This window comes from Amphimedon queenslandica, unplaced genomic scaffold (genome assembly GCF_000090795.2).
Source record: "Amphimedon queenslandica unplaced genomic scaffold, v1.1 AMPQUscaffold_13512, whole genome shotgun sequence".
In the NCBI taxonomy this organism is placed as follows: domain Eukaryota; kingdom Metazoa; phylum Porifera; class Demospongiae; order Haplosclerida; family Niphatidae; genus Amphimedon; species Amphimedon queenslandica.
Window position 1 is genome coordinate 328,175 of NW_003546252.1, and position 23,509 is coordinate 351,683.

Below are 23,509 nucleotides of genomic sequence, written 5' to 3' on the forward strand. Positions count from 1 at the left end.
ATATGTATTTATACATGTAATTACATGTACATGTACATGTTTGAAGGTTTAATAATTGGCTTCATTATTATTAAAAATTAAAAATAGAAAATAACCAAGCAATGGGAGACTAGTACATGTATATTGTGCATGAACATGTTTATGTATAATTTCGATGGTTGTGCGGATAGCTGCCATCTTGAATCACCTTTAATCTCTCTTGTAAATTTTTAAAGCTTGGTCTTTCCTCTGGTTTCTGATGCCAGCACTCACTAATAAGCCGATGAACATTCTTAGGCAATGCTAGACCGTCGAGTTGTATGCGGTGCCCTTGTCTCACCATCTCCTTCACATTCTCACTGCTGTGTTCACCATAAGGCTTAGACCCATACGTTAATATCTCCCACAGTGTGATACCATATGACCATACATCACTCTTTGAGCTACATACTCCTGCAAACAGTAGCTCTGGTGCTGTCCAACGTAGAAGAATGTTAAAAGGGCGACAAGTCATTGTTCCACTTGGAGAGAAGCACGCACGACTGAAATTGCTTAACTTGAGAATGTGTCGGTACTGTGCTCCTCTCACTAGTACAATATTTTTACAAGCAAGATTGCGAAATATGCAGTGATGAGATTCCAAGTAACTCATGCCACGGGCTATTTGTAGTGCATAGGAGAAAATGGTGTGATCAGCTATGGTTTGGCTAGACTTCTTCATTCTTTCCATGCATTCCTTCAGGTTGAGCTGATACACAGGCTCATGTAGTATGCAAAGCTGCTCTGTTCCTAGCAGAGTGACGCTAATAAATTGATGAATATTGTTGTGTTGCAGTGATCGCATGACTGCTGCTTCACTCAGAAAGTTGTAAACTGAGAGAGAAGAGCCCTCTTTTTGTACTTTTGCATATACAGCTTGATGTCTATTAAAAACTCCAGTGAATACTTGTGTATGTGCTCCTTCGTGGATGAACTCTTGTAATGAGACATTACCTAATTTAACATCAGCTCTTTTAACAAGCTCGGTTTTGCAGCACGGAGTAGTGAGAGGACATGGTAGCTCTGCACTGGGCTTAGAATAATTCTTTATGAGAGATTCAAGGGTAGGGAATTGTGCCTTTTTTGAGAGGTAGACAGTGTAGTTTTTACCAGAATAAATTGGATAGTGATAGACTTGATTGTTACCCAGAACTGAGAGATAATTAAGTGTCTGCTCCTTTGCTCTTCGAATGAGGTAAGCCCCAGCAGAGAATGTGGAATGACTTGTTAGAAGCTTTTCTGCATCCTGCTCATCTATATTCTTATAGTACCATTGTTTGTCACTGCAATGAAAATAAAGACCCCTTTAAAGTGTTTTATGCTTTATGTTTTAATACCTTGAATCCAACATTTTTAAAATTGCAACATATTTGTCAGAAGTATCAAGCGAATGAGATCTTGAATCAGCAAAATTTAGTGATTGTGAATCTAAAGAAAATATGTGTAATATTATTCTTATAGTCTACAGTCTCAACTCAATATGTATATTCTTAATTTCTCAATTTTTAGATGCATTGCCTTAATTTTGAAATAAATTAAAGAACTAAATGTACATTTAGTGAAAAAGTGAAACAGCTCTTTTTCATTATGCTTATTTTAGTGTACTTTGTGAGCAATAATAATTATTGTTTCTCAAACTGACTTCGAATGGTGGGTGATATTGGTGGTAGACTTTTTGGTCTCATCAGTTGAACAGGTCGAGGAGGGACAGGAGGAGTTTCTGAAGATGATACCCTTTCTTTTCTTGCTGCTAATATTGAAGGCTGTGGAGAAGCTGACTGACTGCCATCAGTATCATTGCTGTCGCAGCAGTTTAATTGAAGCTCCTATCGTATTTTAATATAGTTGCACTCATTAGATGATAGTGTCATAATCATTCACTTACTTTTAAAATTGTTAAAAGATTGTACACATTTGATTTCTGTTTTTCTGGATGTAACTTAGATGTAAGGATTTGCTGAAGTAGAACTATTTGTTGCTGTGTGTATAGTGTGTTGTGTATGTGTAAACAATTATATGAAACAATGCACTAAACTAATAATGGGTACAATTAACCCACCACATGCTCCAATGCTAACATATTAGCCACCACAATTCACTGTAGTAATTATTGAATGTTGGACATTGTTTACATCATTGAGGACATAATGAACCCCACAACCACAGTTTCCAATGATATTATACTAAAATTGCTGTAGTTACTCACCCTTAAATCTTCCTGTACTCTTCTGTCTGATTGACTTTGAGCTAGCTTAGCCTGTACAGTTAATTCAAGTATGCGTCTCTCAGACTCTAATTCTGCTGCTAGTTGAGCATTCTTTACTTTCATTTCACACATGGTTTCTTGTAGCTGCTTCAAATCGGCTTCTTTTTGCTCCAATTGATTACGAAGCTTCCTTTCTTCTTGTTTACAGCTTTGCATGTCTTCTTGAAGCATTTTTATCTGTTTCTTGACATCAGAAATAGTCATCTCTATCTCTTCTATCATTTCCCTGTAAATGATATCATCAGAAATTGGGCGGTACAGAAGAAGATGTGAATGGTGTCGTTGTTTTGTTTCCAGTGTGCTGTGTAGTTTCTCTTTCTTTGTGGAGAGATGGGAGAGGTTAGTGCTAACTTCTTTTAGATTTTCTCTAATGTCCTCGAGGCTTAGACTCAGTTGTGATTCTTTTCTCTCTTTAAGTGTGACTGAATCCTGAAGATACATCATTTCAGTGTCATGCTCCTGTATGCTCTGACGGAGTCGTATTCTACTCTCAAGTTGATCGTCCTAAGAATCATTAAAGAAGAGACAACTGATTCGTATTATTTGCATGGTATTGACACCATGTCATAATGTAAACACTGCTCTAATTACTGGTGTATTTATGTAAGGCTGATTTGATAAGTACATATAAGGTATGCATCAGACATCACTAATGCACACAGTCATATGGATGCTTACCAAATCAAGATACACTAGAGAAGTCAATATTTACAGATAGATAGTGTATATTACAATAATTATTAGCATTACTTACTTCACTCTTTCCTTTTACTAGTGTTGGTGAATCGAATGAAGGAATGTCTATTGTGGTAGAAAAAGAGAATAAAGAGTAATACATTATTTGATTATTTCTATACCATAAGTAATAGCCAATCTCCTAGCAAGTGAACTGAATCCTGATATTTTTAGTGAACTTATCAGGCTTATCCAAGTTGCGTGACCAGTTTGAATCCATGTATCCAGCATAGCTGCCAGTCCATCTATATGAACACCATACTGTGCCTGTATTCTAAAAAGATCACATCTCTCTATTCCAAGATGGAAGCCCAGTGTGCACCAATGACAAACTTCTTTTAACTCTCTTAGTAGAACAGGTAGTTGTGGAGCTATAAGAAATATAATCAGTATGATAATTATTAGGTGCAATAAAAGCTATGTCAAATATACCTTCTCTGCTTCTTTCTTTGTGAAAGTATCTCATCAATGCTCCATAATTGAAAATTCTTCTCCTTGAATAGACTCCAAGTAACTCCTGAACATTTCTTAGTGTCACCTGTCTCAATAGAGGGTCATTAGTAGCTATATTGGGGCTCAGAAGCAGCAATTTAGTGATTACTGTAGGTGGCTGTATAGGTTGCTTTTTCGGTTTCATTTGATGAATCAGCTGCTTTTGTATTATGGCTGGTAGCTCTCCAGTTTCAGAATCTTTTACAAAGGACTGAAGGGAACGAGAATTACCAAAATCAACCTCAAAAAGTGGACAATCTCCACATTTCATCCTCCCAATGGAGCAAATATCATAGACATTCACAGCAGCCTCAACAGCCCTCTTGAGTTGAATGGGAGAAATTGACATGTTGAGGTGAGGGCAATACAGGGACAATGACTTTGCATGTCCTTCAATTTGTAGATACTCTCCATCACACTGCAGCTTTACACTAAGTAAGAACACATCCTCATAGTAGTGAGTGTGGGAATGAAGTAGCTGCTCCTCAGCCATTGATATTAGTATAGAGCTAACTGTAGCAGTATAGATTGTTACTCCTTTTTAATAGTATGCTGATTTGTCAGAGTTATGATGTATGGAATGTGCAATGACCACTAAGTGTGTCAGCTTATCATGTGGGAGTATAGTCATGCTGATAGTAAATAGAAGACATTATTAAGATCAATTATGGCATACAATACCAAGCAGTACAGATGTTTGTTTTAGATGTATTTCCTGGAATTGACTCAGCATAGCTTATCATTAATTCCCTCAAAAGGAGGGGTGAGTTCAGTATGTCAACTGCCAAACAATAAGGAGATAAAATGCATGCACACAGTTTAGCTAATTTTGACTGCTAATAATGTCAATTACAAAACTGCACTGTCCACTCATTGATTAGTTTCACATAGCCAGCCTACTTATTGACTAGAATCAATAGTATGCCCCCTCATTCTCAGAATATTGTATATTAATTAACTTTAAATTTTGCATCTGTAAACCTATCTACCAAATCTCTAATGTGTTTTAGATGCAGAGAGAGCTGTAGATTCCCTGGGAATGAAGGAAATAAGTATGAAAACTATCCACAGATTGCACATTATAGAAATGGGTTAGAAGCATATGGGTTCAAATTAAAGAAAAGCTCAGAAAAAGCAGTTTTGGGGCCCCAGAAATTTTAGTTCCCTCCCCTCCTCAGTAGGCCTTTTTAGATGCTCATTAAAGATCATAGATGAAACCTTTTTTCCTTAATTTATCCAACTCATATACTGTGTTTACACTAGCTTCTTTAACTGAGCCAGCCCTGTTTAAAGTAGGCCAGCACAGTTTCATTTGATAGTGTAAACAGTAACCAAAGTGAGCTGTGCCAAACCAGGCCAGCATGGTTAGTACAGCAGGGCCAGCTCAGTCTGGTTCAGCACAGTTTGGCCCACTGCTGTAGTGTAAATGCAGCATTAGTATCCTCTCTCCCATCTCATAGGTTAAGAATCAGAGAAAGGAGCATAATTATAATGTTATGGCCATATATTTAGGGGGTGTGTAGTGTAATCTCCTTTTCGAGCTTTGCAGGTTGCTTGTTACTTCCTACTCACATGACATATATTACTAGTATGGTGAAAGTCATGTGACTAACAAGTTTGCAAAGTCAAGCAACCTGTGAAGCACTGTATAAGCTCAAGAAATAAAATATTACTGTATATAATCGGGCAAAGTCTTTACTGGTGGTGTATTTCTGTTGCATGTACAGTCACTTGTGGATTATTGCAAACCAGCAGTATAAAAACTAACTATATAGCAATGAAGGAAGTGAAAAGGGACACACAAAAACAAAATATTAAAAAGCTCAGCATGTAATAGTCTATAAAATCCACACAAAAGAAATTTTAATTTTAAAAATAAAAAATACTCCCTCCTTCCAACACTAAGCAAAATTATTTCTGTTGCTCCACCTCCTCTTCTAATCCTCCCAATCCTCTTCCTACTCTTTTATTCATACTGTTAAGAATAGCTAACAATTGAGCCACTGAACTGCGTAAATCCTTCACCTCCTCAGTTACTGAGCAGCGTAGGTCCTTCACGTCCTGAGACACAGAACTGCATAGGCTCTTCATTTCCTGAGATAACGATCTGCTTTGATTTTTGACATCAGCTACAGTTGCCTGTATTAATTAATATGCATGATAAAAGAGGAGGTTCAGTTGTAATAGATTTCTCAATCTTATTAATTATTCCTTTCAAGAAATTATGTTTGTTGGGTTTATTGTTCTTTTTAGTAATGGTTACAATCTTTTCCAACAAAGTTGAAACTTCTTTAGTCGCCTCTTTTTATCAAGATAGTTCAGTGTCACCAACAGCTAAACCAATCTGTATAAAATGGGCTGGTCACAGTGGTCAGTGAATGGAATCAATAGAATATGAACATACCAATAAATTAAGGAATAGAATTGGCATCAAAATCACAAGCACAATTATTAATGAAAATGAAACCACTGGATACTGTACATCAGGCAAATTCATTTTATTATTCTGTCGCAATAATGAATCCATATGAAGTTCCCCCACTGTCACTGTTATGCTTTAACAGTTGTCCTCCATGGAGTGCTACAGCTACAACAGCTGTAGTACATTGTACAATTATTACCTTGGCAAATGTTCTCATGAATATTTAAAGTATAACTATGCAGATCCACAAGTACAGTAAGGCGTATTAATACAAAAATGCAGTTTATAAGGCCAGAATAATCCCAATCACGCATTCCAGTGATGGCTGGCATAGGGATCGAGTCTGCATGGCTACGTGAGATTAGGCTGCTTCCCAGTTTGGGGCATTGACTGTAATCAATTCATTCAATGCTGTATCAGAGAAAGTTGGCAACAAGTGCATAGCATTGTTCAAATAAACAGCATCTGTGTTTAAACATTTTGTAACTGGTCCTAGGACAAAAATTGGCATTGAGGAAAATGTTTAAATAACTTAACCCTAGGTCCCCCTATCAGACCTATTGGAAAGAGAAAGGTGGGAAAATGGCATTCTAATTTTCGATTTTATGAGTGAGAGACTAAAAACTTAGATCTAAGATACTCAAAAAGTCAAAAATTCAAACAAAATTAATAATTATTATTAAAAAATATATAAGAGTCTACTGCAAAAGTAAAAACAGCAATCACTATTGCATATCAACACACTGAGAACAATCAAAATCTATTTTAGTTGCTAAAGTAGTAAGTTCACATTTTTTCAATATGCCAGTTAAAGTTTTTAATGACTGTGGTTTCGTGTCAATAGTAGCTTTAATTGCAAACATTACAGAAGCACTTTTCTCATGATTTGTCTTACTGCTGTATAAACATTCAGTAAGAGTTTCAAAGGAAATGAGCTTTTCACTGTACAAGTGCATTGCAACAGCTGACAAATTGCTTGGCAGTACCAAAGCTTCAGATAGTTCAGCAAAATATTTTCTAAATACCCCTGGTACATCTTTGAAATACTGGCCTATCAGAGAAGATCATAATGAACTATATAATATTGTTATACTTTGAGAATCTGATGATACTGAAAATTTAGGGGAATGTGTTTCAGAAAACTGATCAGCTATAATGAATTAAGAAAAATTAATGTTAGATTTACCATCATTATTTCATGAACTTACCCTTGGTTAGTATAATATTAATTTTTTGAAAATCAGATTTTATTCCTTTCAACTCAACTGGATAATTTAACTCTGATAATGTATCAGAACCAGGCGTAAGTGTAATTGTAATTAAACATTCAGGAAAACGAGGAGGGCATAAGCTGCCATATTGATCAATAATTTTTTGACTGACCTACATGTAAAGCAAGAATATACTAATTTAAATGGTAATAATAATTTTACTTTTGTAGGACTTTGATGCTCTCTGACTGACCATCCTGGAAAGTCCACACAAGCATCAAAGGACAATTCAATAAATCCATTGCTTGGTTCATCAAAAGTAAATGATATTTGGCTATTAAGCCGGATGTTCTTTAAAGTATCATGAATATACTGTACATAATGTAACATTAAAGAAAATTGTACAATGTATAATAATTTACCTGTATAAGTGCATTAAGATCTTTACATAATAAAAATCTCATTAACCATTCTCTTCCTGCTTTTTGAGTCTCATACATTACTTGACCAAAATAAAGTTTTTCAGGCAAATTATTTTCTACTAAATATATCTGATAATAGTAGCTATATGTAGTTATGATGACATACCTGCTGCAAATTGTGCAGTTGATCCATCATTTTCCATAGACAAAGAAAATTCTGTAGTACTTTTCGAATGAGATGGTAAAACTGGCTCTTCCCTAGCACTTGCAGAAATTGGTGGATCTTCTGAATGTGTAGGTCCTCTATTATGGCTTGTACGACCAAGTCTCTTCAAATGTTTCATGATAATTGACCACAGAGAAAATTCTGTGACAGAAATACAACCATACCTTTCACCAATAGAAAAATTTCCTCCTTCGATTTGTTGAAACTGGTAAGGTGATGGTTGATTATCAGAAGCAGTAGCAAAGCTAAGGGAATTAATATGATCACTTGTTTCTATAGAAACACAGTGCTGTATTTTTAGCATTACTGGTTCAGAAAGAGGCTGAGAAGCTGAAATAGCATATACAGCACTAACAAACTCTGTATTTTCTGGTAAAACAAAATTTCCTCCAACAATAGCTGTGACAGTTAATTTGACAGTACTCGAAGGTACAGCTTCCTTAGGTATGAAGAGGCTTAACCCATACTCTTCCCATTTTAGAAATGAAGAGTTATCACTATTGAGCAAAAATTCTTTTTCTCCAGCAATACAAGTATTTTCAAGCTTCTTCCTCTTGTGGTGCCACTCTAGCAATAAATACATATACAGTAATGCTGTAGTTTTAGCAGTTACATGCTCTACTTTCAAAATTTAGTATTTATCATGGGCACATCATTTAACATATGTGTACCTGTCAGAGGGATATGGTAATCAACCTGAACTGCTTTGTCTTTACATTCCTTGACTTTTAACTGCTGTTCAAGCAACTCTATTTTTTCTTGTAACTCTTTTCTCAGCTTCTCTTCATCTAGTACAAATACGTATATAATTTTATTTTACTTTACATAAAGATATACCTGGTTGAGATATGAGATCACACTGAATAGCTACATCTGTTTTTCTTTTTTGTTCTGATACTGAATAAAATAATGTTATTATAATTTTATTGCAATGTCATCATAAAATCTACAGCAACATAAGAGTGGAGGGCATAAATGCATAAACACTTTCCATTAAAAGGTATTACATAGTAGTTAACAATCATAGTATTATTCTAAATGGCTACAATTCCTTGTAACCCATTTATTACAACCACTTTGATGAACATCAGTTGACTGCAGCAAATATTCTGGAGTTATGGGTATTTTTCAAAATTTCAAGAACGCATGGACTATTTTTATAGCTTGAAATGCCTCCAAATTTTTTATGAAATTTTTTATCAAATTTTCTGATACTTTAAATGCTATACAGAAAGTTTGAACTCATTCTGAGTTCAAATGAGCATTTTTCTAAACAAAACTGTTGAAAAAGCATGGATACAGACAGCATAATTAAACCAACCTAGAGTATGATGCTATAATAAAACCCCTAACTCAATAACACAATTTGGTATGCATTATGATATAAAAGTATAGGTAATCACTTACTCATTGATTCATTTAGTCGTTGTTTTGGTTCAAAGAGCATCACCACTAGATCATACACTCTTTCAGCATTTTCAGCCATACGAATAGCATCAGTGGAAGAATATACATCAACAGGTGCAAGGGGAAGAGAGTGACGGTTAGGATATCTTGAATCAAGATAATATTTCTCCATTGAAAGTACTAGCTGGGGTAGCTCTCTCAGTTCAGCAAATTTCTTTGATGATGCTATAGCATTAGCATGGGAGTAAAGGTAGTGATTTGTAAGGCTGTCAGGATTCAAACCAAATAGTTTATACATTCCTGCCTTTAATGTTTTTTCACATGCTTCATGAGCTAGAAATAAAACTTGACAGCACAAAAATTTGTCTGGTAAGTACCGGCGTAAAATACTCATTGCTAATAGATCAGTTTCTGCTTGTTTTAACCACCTATGTGCTTCTGAAGAATTAGTGCGTGGCAAAATAAAAGGTCTTGTGGATGACTCAAAGTTTTGACTAGAATGTGAATCAGATGTTTTCAGGTTATGGTGATCGGAGCTTCCAAATGTTTCTTGTGCAAATTTATCCCATTGACTGAAGCAACTTTTGGCCATACGGGAATGCAATGGTTGTTCTTCTTCAATTTCAATTGATACTGACTCTTTAACTTCTATTTGCTCTTTTAAAAATTGGAAGGCTTTTTCGTATAAATCAGCTTCACTAGCAAGAACTCTGTCAGGATGATACTTTAGATACATACGTTTTGTTGCTTTTCTTTTATCATCCTGATCTGTGATCATCCAAATCCTCTCAAGCTCATTACTTATTAATTTTTTTAGCTTTTCTAATTTCATGTGTCCACTAATTTCAGCTGCTTTACTTTCTACGTTGGATAGTATGAGCTCCTTGCATTTTAATTTTAATGTTTTTTTGTTAAAAGATGGTAATTTGTACAAGTCTACAATAGAGACATCTCTAATTTTTTCATCACTTAAATCACTGACACAAATTTTGTATCTCTGAAAAATAATATCTTCATTGCCTTCGTTTTGCATGATTAGATACAATATAGTAGCATACACAAAATTCCCTTCACTAATTTCAAACCCCACCCACTCTTCAGGGTGAAATAAATGATTAATATCCATTTCTAAATCTCGAACAATTTCTTTTGATATTTCTTTACCACGAACAATGCTATCCAATTTTTTCACAGAGATCAAATTTATGTCTGCATCATCATCATATTCCTCTAAAATATCATTTAAGTCATCATTGGTTTGTGCTGTTAGGCAATCAGTAATCGGGCGTAAGAATGTTAAATATTTTGTCAATTTCACTTGATGCATTCGAGCTATTTCTACACACATAATAGAAGCCATATCTTTACAAAAAGGCTTACTGCCAGGTTTAGCATTACTGTCCACATAGAGAGTAGAGTCTTGAAATAAGAATGGTACATTAATGGTACCAATTAGCATTTCATCAGCCAATAACTTTATGTAACAACCAAGGTCTTCTATGACAACTACTTTTACATCAGAAAAAAATTTATTGGCAAGTGTCAAAATAAATTTATCAATTTCTGTATCAATTTCGGTATCATCTACTGTAGGGCTATCAATAATTTTTAAATGAGCTAATATTGCCTTTGGAAGTACTAATTGCAAGGATGGAACAAGAGATTTCAAATTTTGAAAATGATCCATAAGATCTGGAAATTTACTAGTTTGATCTGATTTAAGGAGTAACTCTTCCTGACATACAAGGGATAAACCCTGTGGTCTAACTTCTTCTGGTAATGCAAGGCATATTTTTCTTTCAGATATGCTTTTACTTTGAGAGCTTTGAGGCACTGCAGGCAACTGAAACAAAGAGTAAGAAGATCCTGCAAAATTTAAATGGCTATCAAAATAACGTTTTAAATCTATAAATAACAGCTCTGTTGATAGTTTCATGTAGCCTTCATCATTAGGCAAATATAAAGGTGAAAGCTCTTTGGTAATAATATCTTCATCTCTAGAATCGTCCTTACACAGTTTATAAAGTTTTACTAATGCCTCTCTGACTTTTATGGATTCATTTGTGTTCAGTTTTCTGTCCTTTAACTGCTCCAAAAATTGTTGTAGTGCTTTAAGTGAGATGCTCTCAGATATACCAATAAGAAACAGGTTGTTACCAAATTCTTCCATAAAAGAAGGTAATGAAATAATATAAGGGAAAAAATTCCTAGCGTCATGATCGCTTGATATATGTCTTACTACTTGTATTGGCTTTACAAGAACTGGCCGAGATACAGTATCGTTCCTTGAATTATTAGCTGACACTGGAATGCAAGGTAAAGTGACAAGTTGTTCTAAAAATTGATTTGCACTGTTTTCAATAAGGTACCGAAAACTCTTCACAATCACAGACTGCAATAAACAGCATTGATCACATGTAATAATAATATCATATTTGCTAAAAAGACTGGGGTCAGATAAATATGTTTCTGAAACATATGCCAAGTTTCTAAAAACATCCTCTACTTGAGGTTTAATAGTAACACCAAGTTTTTTTAGTGTCATATCACAATATGATTCATTCTCTGCAGGAAATATTGATGCCTCCATAAAATGCTGTTTATATTCCTGTGATTCCATGTATTCTGTAGGTAACTTGAAAACTGGCTTTACTGTCCATACTAATTCAGCATAATTATGCAACACTACTTCATTTAGAGACGTTAATCCTGTAGATTTGTGTGGCATCTTAATCCATTCAAAATTGTCAAGAGGTTCAACTATTATGAAACTAATGCTACTAATCTCTGCCAAGAAACTTGAGTCTTCATGCCATTCTATTGCTGACTTAGAGAACAAATAAGAAGCTAACATATTAGAGGCCATTAGCCATTCTGAAGCATTTTTGATAGAAAGTGATTTACAGCAATTTTTAAAACTCTCTTTATCTAGTGTATCTTGTAAGCCTAGTGTGTGAAGAAACCATAACCATGTTTCTTTTTGATAGTCTGAGGGAACAAATGTAAAATGATCCTCAAATGCATTAAAAAGAGGAATAGTGTGGTCCTTAAAGTAAGAGACTGGTTGAAGTTTCCCATCTTTTCCCTCAATGCATGGTAATTTACATAACTCAGAGTAAAACTTGGAAGGTACATGTATAATACTGTCCCTTTCACTAATAAAATTATTGTCTTTTATGTGACTCAACTGCTCAAACCTTTCTTGATAATTTAACCTACTAAATTTAGGAAAAATAAAGCGAATAAAAACACTCTCTTTATCAACACTTTCAATTCCAAATACTTTCATGTCACAAAAACTACTCCATAATCCTGATGGGTTAAGAAATATAATATTTGCATCTGTAGCCCATTTACTATAACCAGCCTGACATACCTCATAATCATGTGATACAGATACAGTATACACATCTTTACCAGAAATACAAATAAGATCACCTTGTATCGACTCAAATACTGGCAAGGACTTCATGTAATTTAAACTTTCTGAATTATTTCTAAAATTTATTTGTCCCAGATATTTTAACAAGAGCTGAAATTTAGGAAATGAGCTCTTAAGAAGGTTAAAAATATTTTTCTGTTCATGAATATGATACAACATACAGAGAACTTTGTCAGCATCTGTTAGTTGAAAGCAGTATTTTTCAACATCTGAAGGTAATGCTATTTCTGTATCAAAAAATGGAACATCAAATGAGCACAGCATGTCACAAAACTCTACATCACATGATGATATGTCTTTAGCAAGTGGTTTTATAATTGGACGTATTGGTGATGATGCATTGAAATATATGCCTGATATTGAAGGTATTAAAGCCCATTTGCTGACAACATCAGCTTGATGGAGTTTAAAAGTATCATCAGTGCTAAGACATTGCCACAAACTTATAAGTTCCTCTTGTGTGAGTATTATTTCATCTAACCATAATGTAGCAAGGCCAATAACACATGAATTTGAATTATCAACTTCAAAACTTGAAAGCTCTAAAGAAACGTTTTCCTTCAGTAAATCATCAACAAAGGTGAAAGTAACTTTTTTGGGAGCTAAAAAATAAGAAGGACTAATTTTTGGACATAAACTGATTAGAGATTCATGTAAAAATTGAGACTGGCTATTTGGAAAAAGTCGAGTGAATTTGCTAACTAATGTCCTTGGTGAATCACTAAATACTCGTAATTGATCATCAGCAGTTAAAAGAAGTGGAATATTGACTGGAGAGTCAGGAAACTTGTATTCAATTTCATCACCCTTGTCATACTTTTGCAGCATATAATTAAAAAACTTAATAAAATTTTTGACTGACTCAAATGGAGTGTCTTGAATTGAACAAGGGCATTTTGAGATTATTTGGGAGTGAAAATTTCTATAAAACCGAAAAACTGATTCATTAGTAACAATAGCTGGATTTTCATTTTCACTATCATCTTCCTCCAATAAAATTGCTTGTAAGTGCTTAAAAAGTACATGTGGTGCACATGTCAAAAACATTCCAAGTTTCAATAATATTTCCCGAATTATGCTAGATCTATATGTTATAAAGTACGCTTGTTTAAATGGCTCTTTGTCATTATGCAGGACATGCCAATCAACATAGCACATACGAGTCTCTTTTCTTAGTGATGTCAGTATTTTAGGATTTTGAAACCAAAGTAATTTTAAAACATTGTGCCCAATTTGTTTCCAGTCATTTACTGATTTTTTAGGAGGTTGAATAACTGAAACTTCTAATTTCTTGTCAAAATAAAATGGTGGATCCCAAAAAGGAAACAAGCTGTAATATGAATTTACAGCATCATAAAAACTTGCAATATTTTCATAACCTTGACTTGCAGTAAAATATGGCTTTACTTGTTCCAAAAATTGAGCATATGACGAAAATATAGATTGCAAAAGACTGCTATTCCATTTTGTTTTATCATCTGGTTCTTCAGATTCACTTACCCAAAGAGAATGTCTATCGCTGCTTAGAATAAACTGGCCATTTATATGCACAGGAAGGTTTGTGTACCCTGGAAGGGGAAGGAAACAGAACACCTGTCCCTTAAAATCATTATGTCTTTCTAATGTAGCAGCAATGCCATGTCTTGGTATAATTTTTTTTAAATAGTTCCAGTGTCTAGAAGAATCTTTCATGTCTCCAACTCCTTGCTGTATTAACCACTCTTCTTCTGTTGAAGCTTCATGATGGAATGATTCCAGTATCAATGAATACATGACAAGATCTGGTTTCTTAGAGTCTCTGAAATTAGACAAATTATTTTTGAAACTGACTCGCTTGTGGTTACTGTCTTCAGACAAATGAATAGCAAAGCTTTGCTTACAGCTGACTGAGTTAGAATCATCAATGATAAAATATTCAAAACTAACCACATTATTTAGAAAAAGAAGAGAATGCTTAATTTTAGCAACCCATTCATTTAAATATGACTCCATTGTATCAGCAGTCAGTTGTTTAGTTTTTACTTTATCATCAATTAAATCTGATTCCATTATTTGCTTTTTTGTACGAAGTGGTAATCTAAATAGTACACCTTTGTCTAGACCATGTAGCTCATTTAGAATGTCATCTTGTAGAAAGCATGAGTGTAAATCAGACATATCATTCCAAAATTTATCATTAGTACTGTACTGTCTACCAGGTCTAGTTGCCTTAGCTCCAGATACATATTTGCAAAGAGGATCAAATACACAAAGTGTGTCTCCTCTTGTTATGAAAGTAGGGCAATCAGTCACATGATATACTACATTAAAACCAATACCAAACTGACCAATTGATTCATCATCATCTTGTTTAGAACCAAGACCTAATTTCTGAATACCTTCTAAATCTTTATCACTAAAATCTTTATCATTCCATACCAGAAGAGCAGGTCCTTGTAGTTCTTTTCCCCATTTTTCCGAAAGTACTCTTTCCTTTCCATGTTGTCTTTTGTCTAGAATTACTCTCATTTGACTAGCCTTTGCATCATCAGCATTTTGTAGTAGTTCTTTTAAAAAAGTGATACCAAAGGGATAGTCTCGAAGAATGTTTTTAAGTCTGTCAGTTAGTACTTCTTTTTGACCAAACTCTTGCCCAGCAAAAGCTAAAGTATTATCAAACTGATCCAAGTAATTGCTACGCACAGGTTTTATACCAAAAGATTCTGCTTTAGAGGTTGTTAAGTTTTTGTGCATTAGGTAAAGGTGATCATCTACTGCTGATATCCAAGATACATCATTATAATAGAGATCATTACTTGGACGTAAGATATAATTGTGATCAACAAGAACTATGTCAATCCTATCATCAAATTTTCCTTTTGCTTCATTCAATTCTAAAATTAGAGTATTTATAAATTCATGATAGTTTGATGGTAATGGTTCTTGCTTAAATTGAGTATACATTTGACCTAATGTATTTAGGAGTTTATTGATATCAAAATCACTATAAATAGCAAGTGCTTTTTGTAATCTTTTTCTTTCTGATATCATGGATGGGAGCCTGTAAAGGTAAGGGCCATTTGTCTTCCAATTTTGTGCAACATTACTAGGTGCAACAAACTCACTACCTGTCCATACAAATGGTTTATCTTGATAGGAATGTAATATTTCTTCAGTTGCTGTTGGTGGCATGTCAATATCCCCTGCAATAATGTGTGATGTGTTTGTTAACTCAATTTCAAGGAATTCATATACTGATCGACAAATTGTTTCGATATGAGAAAAAACATTTTTCATTTTAAGGAATTCTTGAGAATTTTTTTCAGACATCAAGTCAATTAATGATTGAAAATGGCTTAGTACATCATTAAGTGAAGGCAAAGTAGAAATTTTCAATAACTCTAAGCTATGAAAAGGTATCAGATCACATCCATTTTTATTTATGGATTGAATATTAACAATAGGTTTCTGAGAACCAACAATAAAACTAATCTTCCACATATTATCCTCACCAGTCGTTGCTATAACTGCTGATGGGGGCAAAACTGTACAACTGTCTCCTTTCCATGGCAGTATATATGTCTCTGGCTTTTCTAAAACTGGTAAAAAAGGAATTTCTCTGAGCTCTACAGGACACCTAGTTGTTTTAAAATACTTAATTATGTCCTTAACTCTGAGAAGTGCTTTGCTTTTTTCCCTACTATAAAGATCTTTGATGGTCTGTGCACTGCAAATAATAGCATCCCAAGAGATATCTCTTTCCATTAAGCCAAGCGTTACTATTGCTATATGTACCAAATGATTTTTGTAAAAACTATTCAGCGGGAACATTCCATTTTCAGGATCAAACATGCTGCAAAATGACAAAGGATCAACAAGCTGACGAGCTTGTTTGAGTTGCAACCCATCAGGGGAAACAGGGATGCATTGAATGTTCTCAAGTAAAGGTTTTAGCCATTCATACTTTCCAGTGCCGAAGGCAGATAGCATAATAAAAAGAATATTATTACGAATACTAAAATTTTCTTTGTTAAACAACTCAATATTATTTAAAAACAATTGCAGAAAACTTTCTTCAGTGATTATTGTATTGATTTTTATTATATTTTGTAGTTGTTCTAAATGAAGCTTAGGTAGAGCTACAACAGGCAGCTTTAGCATAAAAGCAACTTCATCAAAAAGATACGGATCATTTTCCCTAGATACTTGAAACAATGACAAAGGAAAAAATTGAGATTGAGAAAGTGTTAACCATTCTCCAGTACAAGAAGAATAGAAGAGTTTTTCTTGAGATATTAAATAAAACAGGTCTGGTAATAAACTCTCCCATGGATTTTTTGCTTTTAGGCACGTAGCTAGTGGCCACAAAGCAAAAAAGTCATATGATGCTAACTCATTTAAATCATGCATTTCAAATAATTTCTTCAAAAGAAGGACGTATGTCTTAGGTATAACAGTAGTCATCAATTGTTTGTTCCAATGTTTTTTTGAATATGAAGACTCTTTAACTGACTCAAAAGTCAATATACCACTCCTATTGCTCATAACAGCAAAGTTAGCACTAACATGCACTGGTAGACCAGTACTAGAGACAGCAAGTGGAAGAAAACAGAAGACATTGCCTTTAATGCTCTGGCACTGATAAACATTATCAGTGTTAAGGAGTTCACATGCTACTGAGGCCACGGCCAATTCACCTTCCAAATTTTCTTTTACAGAAGACATTAGCCAGTGTTCTATTTTTTCCTTACATTTGAGGGAAGTTACAGTAATGACTCTTTTTTCAATCCCATAACTCTCAATTGCATTACACTTAATAGATATTTCACATAAAGATTCACCATTTTCTTGTACTGTACTAAATGTAATAGACTTAACATTTTGAAGAAAAAGTAATAATTTAGATGCATTATCTTGTAAATCATCCTTAATTTGCTGTACAAGCTCATCACTATAAAGTGTTGAGCTTATTTGACTAGGATTTGTTCTAAAGGGCAACCTAAAAATTGTACCATTGTACTTCAATGACGAATCAAACCCAAATAAACCATGATAAGGAGCTAATTGGTCAGAACGGGCTAAAAATTTTGAACGATACTCCATTTTTTTACCTGGGCTACTATCATTACATACTGCACCTTTAAGATATTTTAGTGTTGGATCAAATATATACAACCACTCACCACTAACAAAGGAAGGTACATCAGTGATGTGATACACTGAACAAAATCCAATGCCAAATTTACCAATTTTGAGTGGTTTATCAGCTTTTGTAGCACCAGCCAATTTAGTGATGTTCACAAAGTCATCTTTACTAAAAGCACGGTTGTTATGTACTATCAGAGCTGGACCATGACTGTCTGCCATTCCTTTAATGATTAATTTTTCTTTTGAGTGTGTGCGCTTGTCATATAATATATTGAGTTCAGTTGCTCCAGCATCATCAGCATTTTGAATCATCTCTTTTATAATTGTGAGACCATCTTTATAATCTTTTAATATATTTCTGAGTCGTGTTGTTAACGATTCATGTTGACCAGTATCATCAAAGACATCCTCAGTAATACCAAGATGATCACTAAGTGGAGTTAGTCCTAACTTAGAAGACAAATGAGATATCTTACAATGTATTAAACTATAATCTTGATCTGAATCATTAGCAATATCGCAAAAAATCTCATTATCAGTATAAACTACTTCATTTATAGGTAAAAGCTGAGGATAGTTCGAGTCACTATCTACTGGCACTAGAATATCACCTACACTCATTCTATTGGAGTCTTCAACTATCCAATCTAATATAGATTTGACTATTAACCAGGCATCATCAGCACTGAGTTTTCCACATGCCTGGTCCCTTACTGAATGAAGAACTGATACAATCTGTTTTGATGTAATGCTAACTGGAACACCACATTGAATGAAAAGTTCAGAAAACTTTTGCAAGCTTGCAGGTAGCACAAATATGAATGGAGCAAGATTTGACCTAAATGATGGATTTGCTGATACAGCCACTTGGGTTGAGGCAATAAATGCTGAGAGTGCTTCTGACCATATCCATTTCCCCGAAAACATTTGTGAATCACAATAACTTATGTTTTGCAATAAGTACGAATACGTTTGAAATGCAATCAAATGTAACATATCTGTTGGTATTTCATTTTCGAGTGAAATTATTTCATGAAAGTGAGCTATGACAGCAGATACCAGATCGCTGGGTTGACTACCAAGACCTTGTGCAAGTTGACAGGGAACATTTTCAACAAATAGAGCTTGTGAGCCAGCTATAAGTGGTAGATCTGAAGAAGCAAGCTCTTGTGTTTGAACCACTAAAGGATTAAAATCATTTGAGACTAAGCTTGTGCTATGTTGAGATCCCTTCCACATTAGATTTGAAGGATAATTGCTTGGAGGATTACTAGCTACTGGTAGCCAGCAATATTGGCTAGTTTCATCATGCAAAACATTAAGCAAATTATTATGATATTTTACAATTGTGTAGAAAAGATGAGGATTATCAAATAAGTATTTCAGTACAGAGACAATTCTTAAGTACTTGATTTCACCAACATTGCAGCTAGTTGAATTATTAGATGCTCTTGATCGAAGAGATGATACAATTTCGAAAATTTCATCAGCATTGACAGATGACTTCAAACCACACTGTCTCAGAATTGGAAGATAACAGTGAAAACTTGAAGCAGGAAACTTTCTCTCACCATTGTAAAGTTGACGTAAAATTTCAATTTCTGGATCAAATAGATCTTGAGGAGTTTCAAGTGCTGGTGAGTTTAAGATTGGAACAAAAGGTAAGCTACTCATGGCAGAGGTAAGTTGTTTAGCTGCTTGTCTATACTGAGGAGTATAGAAATTGTCAAGAACACTTATCATAAAAGGAACTATACTGCTGTTGTCAAACTGCCTGTTGCAAATTTGTTGAAATGCTATCTTCTGGAGGTACTCAATTTCTTGTATGAGATAAATATGAGCAGTCAAATGTTGTATAAGACTCAAGACATTTTCAGTCACATCAATGATTAGTGGTATTCTTGTAAGTAAATCTGTTCTAAAACTGTAAGTACCACTCATTGCTATAGCTTTATTATCGCAATATGAAGTCCTAATAGCATTAATGGAAACTCGAGAGGATTCATTATGCTGAAGTGCTTTGAAAAGTGGGATCTTACAAAGTGTAGCTACTCTATTGTCATTAAGTTCAAAGCTTGACAAAAACTGCTGCAGAGCTACAGCTTCAGAGCTAGAAAGGCTGACACAATCAAAATTTGATAACTGAATGGCATCAAGTACTTGATCATTCTCAAACTGATACAAATACTGAGAGAGTTGTTTGTGTTTTAAGTGCGAAAATTCATGTGCATGAGCAAATCTGATGCCACATTTTTCTAAGCCTGATAAAAGTGCCAGTGGTACATCAGTATATTGAGATATATATACAACTCCATTTTGTTTAGCAAGTGCAGTGACACTAGGGCCACCAGTATGACACTTAACTGGTACTATAGGTTTTGATTGAAAATGTGTCAATTGCTCACTGTTAAGCCATTGCCAAAATTTTGACATTTGATCATGTGACCAATGGCTTGTGTTGCATTTTGATAGCAAATCAGCAACTTGTTCAGTATCTAACAATACAAGCTGTGTGCAACCGCTTTTTACAACTGAACAAAGTAGTGAATGTAATGTACTGTCTTCATTGTACACACTCACTAATTGGCTCTCTAAACCAGGCAAAAGACTGCTAGGACATGATGAACTGCTGACAAAAATATCATCAACATAACGCGATTTGTTTTGAAACACCTGAAAAGAATTATCAGCTAATGGCAGCAACTGAAGACCAATTATATCATGAAATGCATTATCTTGCAAAATATACTTTAAAATTTCAAATTTTTCATTTCTTGGCGCATTGCAGTACGAATGTATATTACTCTTTAAGTATGACCTAACTACAGATGGCTGCAATGTCTTGAGACTGCCATACTGCTTTAATGCTTCATAATTACTATCATTGATTTCAACTAAGTTAGCATTGCATTTAATCATAGCATATTTGACTGATGCAGGTACTTTATCAATTATTAGAACTGCATGTCTAACACTAATCCATCTCCCTCCAAAAGTATTCACAGCCTTACTATTGCTTACTAGTAACTGGTAAAATGGATCCAATATGCCAGACCATGGGGTACCATTTACTCTTTCGATGTCAGGCCAACAACTGTATACTGTGCTCGGATCAACCAGCAACTCCATCAGCTCAGAAACCAACCTAAAGTAACATGAAGGAAGACATTTCTCCACTAATAACTTGTTCCATGTTCCCTCTTCATCTCCTTTTCTTTCTTGTGCTTCCCATTTCAGAGAGCGACGGTTACTGCTAATAGCAAAAGTTCCATTAACATGAACATGAAATGGAGCCTGATTTTCCACAGGCAAAGGCAAAATACAAAAAATACGACCATTTCTAATAGGATCCTCTAAATTGATAGCTGCACCAACCCATGGAAGGATATGCTGCTTCTCTGCTAATTGCATTACATCATTATCATCACTACCAATTTGATCAACAACCAGCCAATTGTAATTGCTCACAACGCTAGCATCAACTTTCTCAACATTAAAACATGATGCATCAATAATAATGTCACGTATGCAATATTTCGAATCACCAATAAATGTTGATTCAACATCACTCAATAATTTTCGCTGTTGAGATAATCGTGACTGAAAATCTTTTTGACTCACACTGACTTTAAACAATGATACTGTATCATTGCTCTCTGTGATTTTACATATTTCAATTGAACAAACTGATCTTAGGAAAACTAATAAATACTGGGCTTCTTCCTGTAATGTGTGAAGCAGGCTGTGAAGCTTATCAATGGTGTACACATCACTGGAAAGATTAGATTCTTTGTTACGCAATGGAAACCTGAACAAGGTCTTATCCTGATAGCTTGGATTATGCTTTGAAAATCCACAAATGCCATCAAAAGGTTCCAGTGCTTCTTGACAATTATTTTTTAAACTTTTTAGGAAGAAGCCTTTACCTGATTCTCCTTTCCATACCCTTTCCTGTGGCTCTAGGAATCCACAATAATTTTGACTGAGGATAACTGGTAAGTCTATCAGAAACAAGAAACACATAATCATGGAGTTAACACTTAACAAATGAATTCAATTACCAGTTAAATCATGAATATCATAAACTCATCACTAAAATAACACCACACACACTCTTTCTCTCACCTGTAATATGATACACAGAATTAAATCCAATTCCAAACTTTCCAACTTTGTGTGGATTCTTGGCCTTTCCACTCTGCTGAAGACTCTGTATGCTTTTCCAGTCTTCTTCTCTGAAAGGAGCATTGTTATATGAAAGGAGAGCAGGTCCTTTAAACTCCTTTAACAGAAGCTGGTGCTTAGCATCACTAGCAGATGATATAAGTGAAGGCGGGAGGGTCTGTAGGACACGACAATCCAAATAGAATTTGACTTCCGTGGCTCTAGCATCATCAGCATTTTGAATGATTTCCTGAAGAATAAAATCATAATCATCTAAATTACATGTATTATTATAGGCACAAAAATAATACTGTATAATAGAATAACATCATTTTTAAGATAGCAAACACACTTTGAATATTTGTCCACTTGGGTATTCTCGAAGAATATTCCTAATCATCTCGTACAATGGAGGTCTTTTCTGACCAAAACTTTCACCAAGCAAATCATCAACATATGAACTCCCTAAAATTATAAGATCTCAAATTTAGCTAAGGGAATTCAAGTAGATACACACTATAGGGTACTAATGTAGAATAGTACATCATGCCTGAAGTGTTTCATTTATTAGACACAGCATTTTATTGCAAAGCAAGATATACATGTAAGTAAATTCTGGTTTATTTTGTCTTGACAAACACTACAATAAATTCATGTGGTTACTCCACTCTTATGACCCATTCATTACTAATTTTTAAAATTAATTAATATTATACCATTTCTTCTGATATAATCAGCAGCTGAATTCTCATCGATCTCTTCTAAAGCATCTGAAAGTCTTCCTAGAGTAGGTACTCCCTTATGCTTAACATAGTCTGCTTTCTTAAGCCATTTTGACAAACATTCTTTCATATTACAATCACTTGAATTATTCCTGGACTGAATGTCAGTCAATGTCACTTCGTCTAGTCCTAAAGCTGATCCAAACCCTTTCCAGTTGCCAAAGGAAAAGGGACATTGCTTCAAAAGCCCCAAAACATAATCCAAGTCTTCAATGTCTAAAAATTAATAAAAGGTAGAATGCTTTAGTAAAATCAAAGGGTATCAGTACCAAGGAGGCCATGCAAGGGAAGCTCCATACTTAGCTCTGAAGCTCGCTCTGAAGTCATCTCTAGCCTCTAGGCTCAGACAGCTAGCAAGTAGCAATCAGTCTAGCTCGATCATGTCATCATGCCACGGTATAGGCGTGGTTTTCCAACTAATTAGATCTCTATCTATGATCTAATTGATGTACACCGATGTAGAGTCTAGATTATTATAAACTTGAAGCAATCAGCCTAAAATCAATCGTTATGACTGTTACTCTAGCTAAACCAGTACAAATTCCAGGCATGATTGTATTAAGGCTAATATATTAAGCTAGCCTCTAGGCTCATTGCCATGTTACCTGCCAAAAATCTGATGCATTAGCCTAGGCCGGCCGAATCATGACTGATACCATTCATGATTCAATCAAAAACTCTTTGCTGTGTAGATCTAGTCAGCAAACTTTCTCTTGAAGAAATCATATACCGGTACTGACAATACATGCTATTTGCAGGATAAGTTGACAGCTACATACCCACAAACTTTGACTG

General features: G+C 34.6%; 2 protein-coding genes across 3 annotated transcripts; both read right to left on the reverse strand.

Moving 5' to 3' along the window:
* Positions 1-62: 62 nt before the first annotated feature.
* Positions 63-4,025, reverse strand: LOC105316348 (tyrosine-protein kinase Fer-like). The gene is made up of 8 exons (XM_020004431.1): positions 3,452-4,025; positions 3,142-3,390; positions 3,039-3,085; positions 2,225-2,788; positions 1,904-1,996; positions 1,661-1,844; positions 1,356-1,446; positions 63-1,301 (listed from the first exon to the last, which is right to left on the reverse strand). Exons 1-8 carry the CDS (start codon positions 4,002-4,004, stop codon positions 140-142), a joined length of 2,943 nt encoding a protein of 980 aa, XP_019859990.1. The 5' UTR covers positions 4,005-4,025; the 3' UTR covers positions 63-139.
* Positions 4,026-6,608: 2,583 nt separating this feature from the next.
* On the reverse strand, positions 6,609-23,095 carry LOC109588259 (sacsin-like). Of its 2 annotated transcripts, none has more exons than XM_020004442.1 (13): positions 22,984-23,095; positions 22,649-22,930; positions 22,285-22,397; positions 21,894-22,182; positions 9,200-21,769; positions 8,630-8,689; positions 8,464-8,580; positions 7,733-8,359; positions 7,567-7,682; positions 7,367-7,516; positions 7,142-7,316; positions 7,027-7,083; positions 6,609-6,984 (listed from the first exon to the last, which is right to left on the reverse strand). In XM_020004442.1, the coding sequence occupies exons 1-13, from the start codon at positions 23,039-23,041 to the stop codon at positions 6,659-6,661; spliced, it is 14,940 nt and encodes a 4,979-aa protein (XP_019860001.1). In that variant the 5' UTR covers positions 23,042-23,095; the 3' UTR covers positions 6,609-6,658. The 2 variants fall into 2 exon arrangements, with proteins under 2 accessions (XP_019860001.1, XP_019859996.1); XM_020004437.1 differs by having other exon boundaries at positions 7,567-7,685.
* Positions 23,096-23,509: the final 414 nt, after the last annotated feature.